At 47.4% G+C, this 16915-nt stretch overlaps 1 protein-coding gene across 4 annotated transcripts; it reads left to right on the top strand.

Annotated features, from left to right (window-relative positions):
• The first annotated feature begins 1120 nt into the window (after positions 1 to 1120).
• dnajc13 (dnaJ homolog subfamily C member 13) lies at positions 1121 to 16807 on the top strand. 4 transcript variants are annotated; one of them, XM_077735485.1, is made up of 56 exons: positions 1121 to 1336; positions 2756 to 2836; positions 3359 to 3434; positions 3505 to 3654; positions 4118 to 4159; positions 4238 to 4438; positions 4557 to 4763; positions 4831 to 4926; positions 4988 to 5079; positions 5138 to 5304; positions 5367 to 5446; positions 5519 to 5688; positions 5962 to 6061; positions 6161 to 6268; positions 6340 to 6495; positions 6694 to 6750; positions 6823 to 6944; positions 7013 to 7088; positions 7392 to 7487; positions 7553 to 7693; positions 7818 to 7835; positions 8236 to 8318; positions 8379 to 8532; positions 8598 to 8701; positions 8763 to 8922; positions 8999 to 9061; positions 9128 to 9229; positions 9286 to 9390; positions 9483 to 9685; positions 9764 to 9848; positions 10346 to 10500; positions 10570 to 10615; positions 10696 to 10850; positions 10919 to 11120; positions 11186 to 11301; positions 11372 to 11450; positions 11515 to 11650; positions 11721 to 11905; positions 11970 to 12044; positions 12301 to 12420; positions 12480 to 12881; positions 12952 to 13065; positions 13190 to 13306; positions 13377 to 13554; positions 13623 to 13714; positions 13791 to 13890; positions 13974 to 14161; positions 14221 to 14390; positions 14460 to 14502; positions 14572 to 14745; positions 14813 to 14992; positions 15052 to 15192; positions 15257 to 15400; positions 15465 to 15564; positions 15701 to 15790; positions 15972 to 16807. In XM_077735485.1, exons 1-55 carry the CDS (start codon positions 1128 to 1130, stop codon positions 15754 to 15756), a joined length of 6972 nt encoding a protein of 2323 aa, XP_077591611.1. In that variant the 5' UTR covers positions 1121 to 1127; the 3' UTR covers positions 15757 to 15790; positions 15972 to 16807. The 4 variants fall into 4 exon arrangements, with proteins under 4 accessions (XP_077591611.1, XP_077591609.1, XP_077591610.1 ...); XM_077735483.1 differs by lacking the exon at positions 15701 to 15790 and having other exon boundaries at positions 1122 to 1336; positions 6161 to 6265; XM_077735484.1 differs by lacking the exon at positions 15701 to 15790 and having other exon boundaries at positions 1122 to 1336; positions 7821 to 7835.
• The last annotated feature ends 108 nt before the right edge of the window (positions 16808 to 16915 follow it).

Genomic DNA, 16915 nt, shown 5'->3' with positions numbered 1-16915 from the left:
CGCCTAGCTTCTAGTGACGTGGCTTTTATAAAAAAATAAACAGGCACTCGGACACCTGTACCAGGTTTGTCCGCCAGAGGGGAATAAAACACCCATATACACAGGCCTTGCTATTTACAAATCACTTTCCCTGAATGACCCATTATGAAATATATTGTTTACCCGTCTTTATAAATTAATCATTAAGTGATTTTGGAGTACACTGTATAACTCTAGAGAAGTCATAAAAACTCTAAATAATAGTCAGTGTAGTATCACTCAGGCAGCACAGTGGCCTATTGGTTTGCACATCTGCCTCATGTTTCTGGTTCGAGGTTTGAATCTGAGGCTTTCTTCAATGGAGGCTTTTTTTCCTTGAAAGTGATGTGATCATACAAAAAGGATGGAGACTCCTCCCCTGAGTTTCTTTTGAGCTTTTTAAATGAATTAGACTAAGAGGCAGCACATGGTTGCTCACCAAATCAGATGCTTCATTATAACGTGACTGACTAGTCGGAAAGCCACTCAACTTAAGAGTGGCACATCAACATACGGATGATAAGATGTTTCCCCTTTACCTACAATCACGGTGAGTTATCCCAAATTTAATTACAGCCAGCCTTTACATTCAATATTTATAGGTCATGCGTGTATTTGGAAATTTAGATATCAAGATGAAAAAGTTGTGTTGAAACATGTTAATTAAGATGTTGTGGCAAAACATTGTTTTAACAAGTTAGTTCCATTAGTATAATTTAATTTCCCGTAATTGGTCTCAAAAAACATTATTTCTGTCCACCAATATTGTATCTTTATTCGCTTGGACAATTATTGCCACTGGGAGGCAGAATAAATACTCTTCTCGGCACTGGTGTTTCATGTGAAATTCGTTTATTTATTTTCTAAACATATGGGAAAAACACTGAGCTGGTATTTAAGCAATGAACTTCTAAATCATTAGTTAAACCAATTAATCACCATTTGACGCTTTGAAAATGATGGCAACATTACGAATCAATTAACCACTGCTCCTGAATCAGTGATGTGCCTTTCTTCCTCTTAAAACGAAGTTACTTCGTTTTGGGGCTGATCTGAGATCAGCATTGGTTCCCTTCTATTAACTGACATGCCGATCAGCTGACCGTCGCATGACAGGCAGGCCTCGCGCATGCGTACTCGCCCATTCTTGTTGCGAGGAATATGGCAGCGTCCTGAGCGTTGTTGGGGGGCGAGGGAAAGAGCGTCAAGCGAGCTCCTTCGGCACCCGAGCGGCAAAAGCGACAGGCGGCAGCAGCACACAGAGAAGGGTGGGGGGCCCAGGGACGACTGGAATTCGCACCCGCTCGTCATTTAACAGGTAAATGTTTCCTCGCCCGTTTAAATTGAAGCCTACTGCTATTACGACTAGCTTAGCCGCCGCTGCCGTACTAAACCCGAGTGATGCGCTACTTATGCTAGCTAGTCTTGTTAGCATCACAAGATGGAGCCCCGAACTCAGTCTCGGTCTAAACACTCCACAAAACGTTGAGGCAGTTTTTAAAATGGTCTCATTCGGAAGGGAGGTAGTGGAAGTGACGGTGCTTAAGCTTGACAGTTTTCGGTCAGGCGTCTAGGCCGCTTTGCAGTGTGAAGCGGTCTCGTTAAGTTTTTACTGATAAGCCAGGTAAGTAAACGCTTGTCACAAGGGAGGAAATTAGCATTGCTGTTTCTCATAAGAACAACAAAAGGTGCCAGAATTCGGCTTGGAATTAACTAGTACAACCTTCCTTGGAGACCTATTCTTTTGGTCAATTGACTATTAAACATTTAAGTATCGAAATAAGTCTTCTTTGTACATTTGATTATGTGGCGAGTGCCCACAAAAACCTCCAATTATATTGTTTAAATGAAAGAAATATTAGAAACAAGACCAAACGTGTACCAGTGATTTATTTTGACGCAATAGCAGTGCAACATCCCTCCGGTGGATAAAACATGGTTTACAATATGCAGCAAAGGTTTGCATAGAAAATATTTAACCAAGAATGAAAAGTTGACGTATAAATGCCATTTATTTCTTCAACGGTAGTCCATTATTACACCAGTATTGATCTGTCATTTGGCAGGAAATGCCTGCTGGTCTTGGGATGCCTCCTCACATGATTTAATCATAGAGGCCGCCATTTTTTTTTACGATTTGGCATGCGTATGCTTCAGATTGTCAAATTATTTCCTCAATGGCCAACATTCCTCGATTTGGCACTTCGAGTTAAGGAAGGAAACGTGAAGTCCGTTTTCTTAGCTCGTGGGAAATTGCTGACACGGCGCCCCCTCTTGTGGCTTTGATCCATTTTATCATCAACAATCACTCCACTAATCATTTGTGAAGAAACCCACACCTCTGAAACCTTTGCACTTTCTCAAAGCTCTTCTCATTTGGTTAAAATGCATCGGGGTTGACCGCCAATGATTGCGTGCTAATGAGCTAATCTCTTCAACAATCATAGTGGGTTATTAACACTCAATCAATATCCAGGCCGAGTCTTTTTAACCTTTGACCTCTTCATGACACCTCTCCTAACCACCCCGAAGCCGATTGGATAACGCGGCAGTCCGACGGCGGCGGTTTTTCGCACCGTGCCGCGGAATGTGGGAGGCTAACGCCAAGCGTGCTCGCCGGCCGTCTTTTGGAGATGGCGTCGAAGCGTTCGGGTGTCCTCGGCGGGTTCCGAGGGTCCCCTGTGAAAGATCTGGTCTCTTCTCTTTTTAACTTTCCCCCTCCCGCCGTCCTTTTCAGGTCCTCCGAGAAGATGAACGTCCTGAAAGACAACACGGACCTGGCCTGCTACTACACCACCAAGCACTCCTGGAGGGGAAAGTAAGCCAGCGCCTCGTCATCTTCGGGTTGGGGGTGGCGAATTAGGCCCTTGGAGGGGGAAAAAAAACTCGACTTCATCGCGCAGACGCTTCCGATCAATTCTGCCATGAAATTAAGCTAAAAAAACGAGATCACTGTCTAAATCACGGGTGTCAAAATGGCTGCCCGGGTGCCAAATTTGGCCTGATCCATAAACAAAAGCTACATTTAGTTGTCTTCTCTTAGTACTCTCATTGAATAGTTTTGTTGGGCATAATTAGCACTATTCATTGACACTTTGCTTCACAGATGGTTGAATGAAATAGGGAGAACTACTCATGTCTGATACAGGAAATTGCTTAACACGCTAGGTTATGAAACACCACAAGCGGAAGGGTAAATATTTTTAAACGACGTCCCAAGCGCGAATCGAAACATGAAGTGTGTACAGTCGTTCTCTCGTTGGAATTCCCTTTGTCGTCCCTCATGTTAGCGAGCAGGAAAGGCCACACTTAAAATCAACGTACTTTTTTCTTCCTCCAGATACAAGCGTGTCTTCTCGGTGGGAACGCACGGCATCACCACCTACAACCCCACCACGCTGGAAGTAACAAATCAGGTAAGTGACGAGGGACCTTTTTTGGCACGCCCCGTTTCCCGCTCTGAAAGGCTCCCCTCTCGCCCCGTAGTGGCCTTATGGAGACATTTGCGGAATCGGCCCCGTGGGGAAAGGCCAGGGGACGGAGTTCAGCCTCACCTTCCGAAAGGGCACCGGCAAGAAATCCGAGACGCTCAAGTTCTCCACCGAGCATCGGACCGAGCTGCTCACCGAGGCCTTGGTAAGGCTTGGCTCGTCAGCGTGACCGGACGCTGGACGTTTGGTCGCCCGGGTGAATATAATTTTGAGCTGGTTTCAACAGTAAACTCTGTCATGTTGTCAAACGCCCGGCAACCAATCTTCCCGGCGACCAATCTTTTGGGGCGACCAATCTTTTTCGGGCGACCAATCTTTTTCGGGCGACCAATCCTTCGGGGCGACCAATCTTTCGGGGCGACCAATCTTTCGGGGCGACCAATCTTTCTGGGCGACCAATCTTTCTGGGCGACCAATCCTTTTGGGCGACCAATCCTTTGTGGGCGACCAATCCTTTTTGGGCGACCAATCTTTCTGAGCGACCAATCTTTTTCGGGCGACCAATCTTTTTCGGGCGACCAATCTTTTTGGGCGACCAATCTTCCGGGTGACCAATCGTACACTGTTGACCTTTTCTGAGCTCACCGCCCTTTTTTCTTCTTCCGCAGAGATTCCGAACCGAGTTTTCAGAAGGCAAAATTACCGGAAGGGTGAGCGACCATCATTGGCCGCGTTTCCCACATGGAGTGTAAATGAATGAATGATGAATATTGAAATGAAACTCGCAGAGATACAACTGCTACAAGCACCACTGGAGCGACACGCGAAAGGCGGTGAGCTTGGAGGTGACGCCGGGCGGCATCGACCAGATCGACCCGCACACCAACCGCGTCATGTGCTCCTACGACTACCGCAACGTGGAGGGCTTCGTGGAGACTTCCGACTACCAGGGCGGATTCTGCATCCTTTACGGCGGTTTCAGTCGCTTGGTGAGTAGGCATTTTGATTGATTTGCCCATTAAAAAAAATCTAAATATTCTATCTAAAATGGCCCATTAAAGCGAATCAACCCGAGTCCTTGCTGTAGAAGTTTAATCTGACCCTCAGCACCTGTTTGCCTCGGAGCACCGCGACGACATCATCCGCTGCGCCATCGAGCACGCGGGCAACTTCATCGGCATCATGCTGCGTCTCAGGAAGGAGGCCATCACCTTCGAGGACTTTTCCAGCGACCGACTGGGAAAGTACAGCTCGGACGAGAGCATCACCTCGCTGGCCGAGTTCGTGGTGCAGAAGATCACCCCTCGCCACCCGGTGGGAACCTCGCCCACTCGCTCCGCCCCCTTTTCCTCCTCTTAAAATTCAAGTTCTTGACCTCCAGGAGCCCGTCAAACGCATCTTGGCGCTGACCGAGACGTGCCTGGTGGAACGCGATCCGGCTTCGTACAACATCGTCACCCTCAAACCCTTCGGCGAGGTGCGCCCGCCCACCGTTTTCCTCCACAAACACGCTCTAACCTCCGTTCTTCTTCCTGCAGGTGTTTGCGCTCATCTGCGACGCGGACAACCCTCAAGTGTTCACGGTGGAATTCATCCGAGGCCAGATCCGAAAGTTCTCTTCCACGGAACGGTAACGCTCCATCCTGAACCGGACGTGGACCGGATTTTGACGTTTTTCCCCTTTTCAGAGACTCGTTGCTCGCCAGCCTGCTGGACGGCGTGCGTGCATCTGGCAACCGGGACGTCTGCGTCAAGATGGCGCCCACGCGCCGAGGCCAGCGCTGGGGTCTCCTGAGCATGCCCGTGGACGAGGAGGTGGAGAGTCTGCACCTCAAGTTCCTGGCAGCGCCCCCTAGTGAGTCCCGAGTCGTCCCCGTCAGATGACTTCCAGAAAGAGACCCATTTTTCCCCCCCCAGACGGAAACTTTGCCGACGCTGTATTCCGCTTCAACGCCAACATCTCCTACAGCGGCGTGTTGCACGCCGTCACGCAAGACGTGAGTGCTTTTGAGTCTTTATTTTCCCCCATTGGTGCTTGGAATTCATCTGTATTTTAATTGTTTTTGAAGGGTCTGTTCTCGGAGAACAAAGAAAAGCTGATCAACAATGCCGTCCTGGCGCTCCTGTGCCAGGAGGCGGAGCTCCCGGCGCTCAACTCGGAGCTGGAGAGCCACTTCCAGGCCGTCCGTCGTCTGGTGGCCTCCAAGGCTGGTTTCCAGGCCTTCACGCAGCTGCCAAAGTAAGGCTACTTTTGCTCTTATCCGCTATGTCGACCACTTAAGATGCCAAAATTCATCGATTTATGAATTGACAGCTTTTCTGATTGTGGAGACATCATTTTTGGACATTAAAGGAATTTTTTTTATTTAAAAAAAGAAGTAAATATTGCGATTCTGTTCATTTAAAGTGGAAATTAAATCTAAAAACAACACGTAAAGAAAAAAAATTAAAAATTTGGCTCCCAGTTCACCTGTGACAAATCAAGCTGATTTTTAAAAAAAATGTTATCCAGATTCAGGGAAAAATTAGGCGTGAAGACCGTCAAAGCTTTAAAAAGAAACAACAACGGCGTGACGCACGCCGCTATCGACATGCTCTGCGCCCTCATGTGTGTAAGTACTGCCTTGTCGTCTTTTATTATTATTATTATTATTTTGCATGAAACTCAAAGACTTTCTTATCTAAAATAAAAAACATTTCCTTCAATCCAGCCCATGCACGACGACTACGACCTGAGACAGGAGCAACTCAACAAAGCTTCCCTGTTGTCGTCCAAAAAGTTCCTGGAGAATCTGCTTGAAAAATTCATCACAAACGTGGTCATTATTTTAGTTCACTTAATTACAAAAAGTCCCTCATAGTATGCTAACGGCTTGTTTTCTCTCTTCAGGACCACGGGACGGGGGCTCTGGTCATTAGCGCCCTGCTGGATTTTTTAACCTTCGCCCTGTGCGCCCCCTACAGCGAGACCACGGAGGGACAGCAGTTTGACATGTTGCTGGAGATGGTGGCCTCCAATGGACGCACGCTCTTCAAACTATTTCAGGTCGGCTTTGGCTTTGGAACTTCTCACATTTAAAAAAAATGGGAATAAATGGGTGTACTCATGATTGACTTTCCCAGGCCGCACAAAATGATGCGGTGGGCCAAATTTGGCCCCCGGGCCCACACTTTGACACTACTAGGAATTGTTCTATCCCAATCTGGTTGGACTTTGATTGACATGTACTTGTTTTGGTGTCAGCATCCGTCCATGGCCATCGTGAAGGGAGCCGGTCTGGTGATGAAGGCCATCATCGAGGTAACGACAAGAACATAATCGTCGCCTTCTATTCAAATGTTTGATGGACGCCGTTGTGCGCCGACGTCGCAGGAAGGAGACAAGGAAATAGCCACCAAGATGCAAGACCTGGCTTTGAGCGAAGGCGCCCTCCCTCGCCATCTGCACACTTCCTTGTTCACCATCAGCGTGGACCAAAGGATGCTCACCAACAGGTGGACAGGTGGCGCTAATACGCCGTCCGGGCAGGAAATCACGAGTTTTCTCTTTTGGGTTCCGTCAGACAGCTGAGCCGTCACCTGGTGGGACTCTGGACTGCGCAGAACCCTGTCGCCATGAACCTTCTCAAAAGAATTTTGGTACATTTTGCTTCAATTTTGACTTTAAATGGCGGCCAAGTTCAGATAACATTCAGGCTGTAGGAAGCTTTTAGTGTGGTGAGTGTTAATTTGCCGAAGTATAACAACAAAAACAAACAAATTGATAATAAATAATGATTAAATAAATACATAAATAAGTAGTACAAGGGAAATAGGCAGAGCAGAACAACAAACAAACACATAGGTCATCAATTTGATGTTATGTCATTTTAGTTGAACACATTGGAAGTGTCAACATGCTTTTTTTATCTTGTAATTTGTAGCCTATCTTGTCATTTGTAGCCGACGGGCCTGCTGGCGTACATGGACAGTCCCGATTCGGTGCCGGAGAAAGACGTGGATCGAATGCACGTGCGAGATAACTTGAAAATCGCCACGGTGAGACGATGACCTCGCTTAGAAAAGTATTTCCATGAGTAATATTCATTTTTTTTCTGGTCTAGGACCTACTGAACCGCAACAAAGTACCCGAGTGGCAGCGGATTGCCGGCAAAGCCGCCAAAGAAATGGAAAAGTTTGCCAAGGAGAAGACCGACCTGGTTCTTATGCACTGGAGGGACAAGATGGGCATTGCTCAAAAGGAGGTGAGGAAGGGGCGGGCTTTACTTGATGGCCAATCACATGCCGGCTCAACTTGTTCAGTGAGTGGTGGGCAATTTAGCAAAGAATAATCAGTGTGTTGTCTCCCCCACCCTCTGCCTTTTATAGCAGGACAGAAATAACCTGGTAAGTAAGACCAACAATTCATGCTTCCATCTTCTCATTCAATCTTTCCAGCTCAAATGCTTTAAAAACATTTTTTTCACACATTTGGTGTCATCCTTCTTTTTTACTACTTTTTCAGCTGTGCTTTTTCATTCCATGCTTTTTTTTAACCATTTTATTTGTTAAAATTGAACACGTGCTGCCATTGACGACCATGCAAAAATATTTTTAAATAAACAATCACCTCCAAAACTTTCACTTGACATTTTTCAGCCATTTCGGAAAACTTGAACTAAAAGCGATTCATTCACTGTCAATTTAACTCAAATTGACACCCTAAAGTCGTTAATGGCACTGAAACCTGATCATTGATTTGTTAAAAAGCACAGTCGGCCATGTTTTATTCCTCCCTTTGTTTCAGAATCCCACTCAAAAACCGGTCATCCTCCGAAAAAGACGCCAACGGATCAAAATCGAAGCCAACTGGGAGCTTTTCTACTACAGGTGGGTGTTTAAAACCTCTTATCTTGCTGAGGATCTCCATTTAAAGGAGCGGTTCTCCAGATTCCAGTTAGACCACGCCCGTTCCAACCTCATCTGGAACCTAAAAACCAGGGAGGAACTCCGGGATGCCCTAGAAGGCGAAATGCGGGCCTTCAGCGTGGACCGCGAGCTGGGCAACGCCACCGTCATCTCCTGGAACCACCAAGAGTTTGAGGTGGGTTCCCCAACCCGTCTTTGGCCCTTCTCCGCCTTCTACCTACGTCCATCTTGTGTCCGTAGGTCAAATACGAGTGCCTTTCCGACGAGATCAAAATCGGCGACTATTACTTGCGCCTGTTGCTGGAAGAAGACGAAAATGAGGAAACTAGCGCCATCAAAAGATCGTAAGCTAAGACAGTCTTAGGCTTAGATTTTTTTGTTTTCCTGACTTTTTTTGCCTCCTAGATACGAATTTTTCAACGAACTCTACCACCGTTTCCTGCTCACACCCAAAGTGACCATGAAATGCCTGTGCCTTCAGGCGCTAACCATCGTCTACAGCAAATGTTTTGAGGAGATTGGTCCCTTTACCGACACCAAATACATTGTAGGGATGTTGGACCGGGTCGGTACTCAATGAAATCCTACTTTTTGCCTTTTTAAAAGAGTTGAAAAGTCCTCTAATAGAATATTTTTTACAGTGTACAGATAAGCTGGAAAGAGACCGACTCATCCTGTTCTTGAACAAGCTGATTCTCCACAGGGTAAGCTAGCAAAAACTTGCATCTGGCTACGTTTATGACTCATGGATTATGTTTTTAATGTTGTAGAAAAACGTCAAGGACATCATGGATTCCAACGGGGTTCGAATCCTGGTGGATCTGCTCACTTTGGCTCATTTACATACCAGTAGAGCCACCGTGCCATTACAGGTAAACAAACGTTGTTAACTTCTTATGGGACAAATTTAAAGTGTATTTTTCCCTAGAGCAACGTCTTGGAAGCATCGCCAGATATGAAGCGAGAGAGCGAGAAGGAATGGTACTTTGGCAACGCCGACAAAGAAAGAAGAGGACCGTTCAGTTTTGAAGAGGTCTGGATCAGAAAAAATCAAATCAATAACACCAACAATTTCCTGACAAACGTCATCGTTTCTTATTAATCGGCTTTACGATTTGATTTCAGATGCAAGAGTTCTGGACCACGGGCGTCCTGACGGCCAAAACCCGATGCTGGGCCCAGGGCATGGATGGGTGGCGCCCCCTACAGGCCGTCCCTCAACTCAAGTGGTGCTTGTTGGCCACGGGGCAGGCGGTGATGAACGAGTCGGATCTGGCCACGCTCATTCTCAATATGCTCATCACTATGTGCTCCTACTACCCCAGCAGGTGTCTGATTTGGCCTCGTTTTTTTGCAAAGAATCCGCCATTTTTAAGCCAATTTATGTCATTGTTTTGATTTTCCAGGGATGCGGATAACGCCATTATTCGCCCGTTACCAAAGATCAAGAGGATGATATCCGACAATGCCTGCCTGCCTCATATTGTCCAGGTACGTCATCATTCAAAAAGCATTTTAGAGCTGGGCAATATGACAAAAATCACCATAACAACAACAAAAATATGTCAAAAAGTAAACAAAATCATGTTTTTGTTTCAAATTTTAAACTTCAATCTTCTGTGAATAACTAAATAAATGACTTTCCTCCTTATTTAAAAATAAAAGTAACCATTTTACCTTACTTTATAAGAAAAGCATAGGAAATATGATTTTTAAAAATATTTTTCTCATTCTGTTTTGCAATAAAACAACTGAAAAGGAAAGAAAAAAAACTGCGGAAATTTTGACTTATAAATTAGCCTTCAAAACAATAATTCATATAAAATATAATAATAAACTATAATTGCAGTTTTAAATGATCAAATTTGTATCAAAAGTTTTGAATACTTTCGGTAAATCACGATAATTCTCGTTTTATCGCCCATCTCTAGTTGCACTTTTCAAATGGATCATTTTAAAGAATATTTTTTCCCTTTTTTTTGGTGCAGCTTCTCTTGACATTTGACCCAATCTTGGTGGAAAAAGTGGCCAAGATCTTGTATTCAGTCATGCAGGACAACCCCAACCTGCAGCGGCTTTACTTAACCGGAGTGTTTTTCTTCATCATGATGTACACCGGCTCCAACGTACTTCCCGTTGCCAGGTACCAACTCAACCTTTCTTCTTCCCCCTTGAACATCCTCCCTGACATCATCTTCTGTGTCCTCTTCAGGTTCCTCAAGTACACTCACTTAAAACAAGCCTTCAAATCCGAGGAGGTACAAACAAACGCCCGCTTTTTTTTTTGTATCTCGCCCACCATCTTTGGAATTAACCTCTCTCGCTTTTGTCTCTTCAGGCTAAAGGTCAGGACATCGTCCAACGTAGCGTCCTGGGACCCGCCCTCCCCGAAGCCATGGTGTGCTACTTGGAAAACTACGAAGCCGAGCGCTTCTCCGAGATCTTTTTGGGAGAATTCGATACGCCCGAGGCCATCTGGAGCTGCGAGATGAGGTCGGGAACCAGATCCGTCCGCGGTCGGGTTTAACTTCAACCCGTCCCCGACCGTCCTTGATTTGCAGACGCATGATGATCGAGAAAATCGCCGCCCACATCGCCGACTTCAGCCCGAGGCTGCAGAGCAACAGCCGCGCCCTCTACCAGTACTGCCCCATCCCCGTCATCAACTTCCCTCAACTGGACAACGAGCTTTTCTGCAACATCTACTACCTCCGACATCTCTGCGACACCGTGCACTTCCCCGACTGGCCTATCCGGGACGCCGTAGGTTTGCTCGCTTCGCTGCTTTCAGGGGAGAACGCCTCTTTTTAACGACTTTCGTCTTCTAGGTGAAGCTGCTTAGGGATACTCTTGAAGCCTGGAAGCGAGAAGTGGAGAAGAAACCTCCCTCCATGTCCATAGATGACGCTTACGAAGTCCTTAACCTGCCCAAAGGACAAGGGATGTAAGTAGACATCTTTTAGTCCAAAGAGGTCATCCCGGGCTGTATACTTGAGGTTATTTCCCCCAAAAAGGCACGAAGAGAGCAAAATCCGGAAAGCCTACTTCAGGCTGGCGCAGAAATACCATCCAGACAAGAACCCAGACGGCAGGGTACGTTTTTTTGACACGGTCTCCCACTCGATATTCCTCTGAAGCCACGCTTTCTCCATTTCAGGAAATGTTTGAGAAGGTCAACAAAGCCTACGAATTCCTCTGCACAAAGTCGGCGCGAGTCATCGACGGTCCCGACCCGGAAAACATCATCCTCATCCTCAAGACCCAAAGCATCCTCTTCAACCGCCACAAACAAGGTATTAGAATAATAATAATCATTGGACATAGACCTAGATAAAAGAGGTTTTGAACTTTTCCCGGAAACAGAACTCGAACCCTACAAGTACGCCGGCTACCCCATGCTGATCAAAAGCATCACCATGGAGACCCGAGACGACCACCTCTTCTCCAAGACCTCCCCCCTCCTGCCGGCGGCCGCCGAACTGGCTTTCCACACCGTCAACTGTTCGGCGCTCAACGCCGAGGAGCTTCGTCGCGAGAACGGCATCGAGGTGCGTCTCCCGTCGTCAAACGGTGGTGTCGGACCGCCACGACTGTCTAAAACCTCCTTTTCAGGTGTTGCTGGAAGCTCTTTCCCGCTGTGTGTCGGTGTTGACGGCATCCAGCAAGGTCGACGACATGGCGGTTCAGGTCAGTGGCACTTCTTAATAAATAATGATAATAATGGGACATAAGTTTTGTCCTCAACAAAAGCCTAATTGTCATCATACCCAGAAACCCCGAAATTATTACACAGGAGGGACGGTGTGTCGTGCTACCGAAAGTTTAGAGTCCTGATGGATTTGGGAACAAAAAAAACTGTCCTTAAGCCTATTTTTCCCATACTTTGTATTTGTTGTCTGGTTGTCTTAAAGGGAAACTAACCCAAAAAAACCCAACTTTTTAGGTGTGCGGGCACATCTGCAAGTGCTACAGCGTCGCGGCACAGTTTGAGGAATGCCGAGAAAAGATGATCGAGCTGCCTTACATCATCCGAGATCTTTGCCATATCTTGTTCTACGGAAAGGTCAGACATTCGTCCTTATCTCCAACGGCTATGTAACGTTTTTTTGGGGGGGGTTTCAGGGTCTCCCCAAAACGGCAGCTCTGGCCGTCCAATGCATCAGCTCCTTCGCCGTGGACTTTTTCCTCCAAACGCAACTGTACCACGCCGGGGTGCTGTGGCACCTCCTGGTGCAACTCTTCAACTACGACTACACGCTGGAGGAGAGCGGCGTCCAAACCAGTCAGGAAACCAACCAACAGGAAGTGGCTAACCACCTAGCCAAGCTCAGCCTGGTGTCCCTCAGCCGTTTGGGGGGCTACCCGCAAATACCGCCCACTTCCGACGGGGGCGACCAGGCGCCGCCGCCGCAGACCAACGGCGTGGACGGCGTGCCCCCCGAGAACCCTTCCATCCGGAAGAGCCTCTCCGCCATGTTGACGCCGTACATCTCCAGGAAACTCGGAGTCGGGACTTCTGCGGAGGTGGGTGGAGCTAGCCGGAAGAAAACCTAGACTAGGGTATCAAATCCTGTGTTTTTCTTTTCTTTTGAAGGTCTTGAAACTGTTAAATAGCAACTCGGAGAACCCTTATCTCATCTGGAACAACGGAACCCGAGCCGAGCTGTTGGAGTTTTTGGAGTGTCAACAGGAGGGAAATATTAAAAGAGTAAGAATTGATGTTTCATGGTCAGAAAAGAAGCAATTGTGTATGACTACAGATGACTTGGAATCACCTATGGTTAGCGTTAGCATGCTTCCTGGATGTCTGATCTTTCCCCTCCTTTGGACAGGGGGAAAACGACGAGAGCTTTGGCGCCGAATTCGCATTCGCCGACCACAGCAAAGAGCTTATCGTCGGGGAGATTTTTGTCCGGGTTTACAACGAACAACCCACCTTTCCGCTGGAGGTCAGTTCCTAACGGCAAAGGTTTTTCCTTCCGGGACTATGGCACACATGTCCATTTTTTTTCCGTCCAGTATCCCAAAGCCTTCGCCGCCAGCCTCTTGGACTACGTGGGCTCCCAAGCCCAGTACCTGAACACGCTTCTGGCCATGAACCAGAGCAACAAGGTGGAGTCCCAACAGCACGCCGAGCGTCTCCGTTTCGCCGAGATGGCCCTGGAGGCTCTACGCAACGTCATCAAGAACAACCCAGGTGAGAAGAAGTCCTGGTGGCTTCCTAAACCCAGATGCTCCCATCCAATGACTCCTTAACTAACCCAGGTTCGGAGACGGAGTGCATCGGCCATTTTAAATTGCTTTTCTCCCTCTTGCGGGTTCACGGGGCCGGCAGGGTTCAGCAACTCGTACTAGAGGTACAAAAAAACACCCAGAAACAAACATATCGAGCAATTTGACAACTCTTTTGTCCATTTCAATCTTCCAACGCAGGTTGTCAACACCGTGACGTCCAATCAAGAATGCGTAAGCAACATCGCCGAGTCGCTGGTGCTGTCCAATCTTCTCCTTCTGCTGCACTCCCTCCCATCAAGTACAATTCCGACCAATCAGAAGAAAGAATCATTTCGGGATCTATTAGACCTCTTAACTGTGTTCCTGTTCTTCGTCTTTCAGGCCGACAAATTGTGTTGGAAACCCTCCACGCCTTGACATCCAATACCAAAATAGTTAAGGAGGCCATGAGTAAAGGGGCGTTGATCTACTTACTGGATCTCTTCTGTAACTGCACCCACCCTCAAGTTCGGACGCAGACGGCCGAGCTCTTCTCCAAAATGACCTCGGATAAGCTAGTCGGGCCCAAGGTAGGCGTCGGAGAAGCGCTCTTCCGAAGCGACCTTTGGCCAATCCAACCTTCTGCCAGGTTCGTCTGACCCTGATCCGGTTCCTGCCGGGCGTGTTCATGGACGCCATGCGCGACAACGCCGAGGCGGCGGTGCACATTTTCGAGGGAACGCACGAGAACCCCGAGCTGATCTGGAACGACGGATCCCGGGAAACCGTGTCCACCGTTGTCCGGGAGATGATGCTCGAGTAAGTCTTGAGGATTCCGGCTCTGAAAAAAGGTTTAGGATTGGGAATTAAGTCTTTGTTTTCCTTCAGGCACTTTAAACTGCAGAAAGATAATCCTGAAACCAACTGGAAAGTAAGTTCCGCTATCCACAAACAAATCGACTTTCGCGCAATGACGCCAATAACCATGTCGATTGGTTAGTTGCCGGAGACCTTCACCGTGGCTTACGGTGCGGGTCAAGGTGAGCTGGAAGTGGGCGGAGTCTTCCTGAGGATCTTTATCGCCCAACCGGGATGGGTCCTACGCAAACCTCGTGAATTTCTGGTGTCTTTGATGGAGACTTTGACGGAGCTGCTGGAAAAGAACAACCCTAACGTAAGTTGTGGTCACAATGACGGCCGAAAATGTACCAAACTAAATTGGCATTAATTTGTTTTTTCAGGGGGAGGCGCTGGAAACGGTGACCACGGCGGCCGTCTGCCTCTTCAGCACGCAAACGGGGTTGGCCGATCAGGTCCCGCCGTTGGGTCACTTGCCCCGGATCTTGGCGGCGCTCAATCACAAGAACAACGCCATTCCCAAGAGCTCCATCCGTCTCATCCACGTGCTCTCGGATAACGAGGTATGTCCAGTTGGCTTTGGGGAAGCTCGAAAAAGATCTCATTTAGTCCGTTATTTCAGCTGTGCGTACGATCCATGTCCGCCCTGGACGCCATCGGCCCCCTCATGACTGGAATGAAGGTCCGCGCGGACATGGCCGGCGTGGCGTGCGAGGCGCTGAACCGCATGTTTCAGAAGGAACAAACGGAACTGGTGGCTCAGGTAAGGTGACCTCGGCCGGTCTTGCCTTTGTAGAACTGTTTCTGAAGTGTTTGCTGTCGTTCAGGCCCTCAGGGTGGACTTAGTTCCGTACCTCTTAAAACTCCTGGAAGGATTCGGCCTGGAGACGGTGGGTAACCCCTCCGCCACCAAAGCCCAGATCGTCAAGGCTCTCAAGTCCATGACTCGTAGTCTGCAGTACGGAGAACAGGTCAGCGCCTTTTTAAAGGACTTCACTCGGATCTGGTTTTGACGTCAAGATTATGTTTCTTTAGGTGAACGAGATCCTGGCAAAATCCTCCGTCTGGAGTGCCTTCAAGGACCAGAAGCACGATCTCTTCATTACCGAGTCTCAGACCGCGGGATACCTCACAGGTACGCTTTTCCCCATTGGTTGGTTTCTAGGCTTTTTGCTTTCTCCAAGCAATCAAACACTCCTTGCTGGCTTTTTTCCTCTCTCTCCAAATCCCGGGGGTCTTCTTTTTCTGTTCTCCCGGTTTTTCCTCTTCAGGGGTTTCCACTCCCTCTCTCCTGGCCGCCAGCAGTCCATTGCGAGGGGGGCTGTAGACTCCCCAGCCTCTTCTCTGTTGCACTAACGCAGGTAGACTCTGAGCTATCGGACCACACTGCACCTTTAGCACCTTTAGCATCTTTTTGCATGTTTTCCACCATTCCTTCTTGGCCAATCCTCGTTCAACCTTATTTAACACAGCTCTTGTACGTTGTAGTATCGTCCGACGCCATTTTCCGTAACTTTTGATGTCTGGCTCCACCTCCCACAGGTCCAGGAGTAGCCGGTTACCTGACGGCAGCAGGAAGCGGCACCCCCGTCCTCCCCAGCGGACCACCCCCGGTGGACATGGAGCACGGAGATCAAGGCTGACGTGGGAGTCGCGCGCACTGGCAAGGGTCCACAGTCCCGGCTCAGGCTCCGCCTCCTGCACGAAGGGGAGGGGCATCTCGGCGACTCCGCCCACCCACCCCCAGAATGGCCAGCGACCGCGGCACCTCCCTAAATTGTTTGAAATTGTCTTAACAGATAAGCCGTGTTTTGTTTCCACGATTTCTTCCAATGAAAAATAGTTTACTTTTTGTATGAATATATTTTTTACTTGAGATTTTCTTTACTTTTTTTTCCTCTTGGGGGGAAAAAAACAACATGGAAGGTTTGGTCGTTAAAATGAATGGATTATGTCACTTTGCTGTTATGTCCCGCTTCAAATTGTTAGTCCTCGAGTTTTATGATGGGAAATTGTAAAAAAAAAAAAAAAAAAGAGAAATCTCCTATTTCAACTCAAGGATCTTTCGATAACGCCATTTTTTTGGTGTGAATTCCTACTTCATTCCATAGTTGCCCTCACCCTGAATTTTACAAAAAAGAGTCCCCACTTTACCAAAATGAAAAACAAGCACTAGAATATTTATGACTTCAACCTGGAATGAGCTTCTTTGTCGACGGGACGAATGATGTTGAGTCTGTGTGAAAGACTAGTGCAGTTTGTGACATGTTCTATGTAATATTGCGTATATAAACTTTCTATATTGAATGTACATTCAAACAATGAATCAGTCGCACTTGTACATAAAATTTTAAGAATAAAAGGGAACCCACAGTGTTGTTTATTTGCCTTACTGCCTGATTATAAAGACTGAAATATCGGTACTATGCTGTAATGAAGTGAGGCAAACTAATATAATTTTGTATTTCATATATACGTATATAATT

This window comes from Stigmatopora nigra, chromosome 16, assembly GCF_051989575.1.
Source record: "Stigmatopora nigra isolate UIUO_SnigA chromosome 16, RoL_Snig_1.1, whole genome shotgun sequence".
In the NCBI taxonomy this organism is placed as follows: domain Eukaryota; kingdom Metazoa; phylum Chordata; class Actinopteri; order Syngnathiformes; family Syngnathidae; genus Stigmatopora; species Stigmatopora nigra.
The sequence above is the reverse complement of the archived record's forward strand: the minus strand, read 5'-3'. Positions and strand labels throughout refer to the sequence as shown.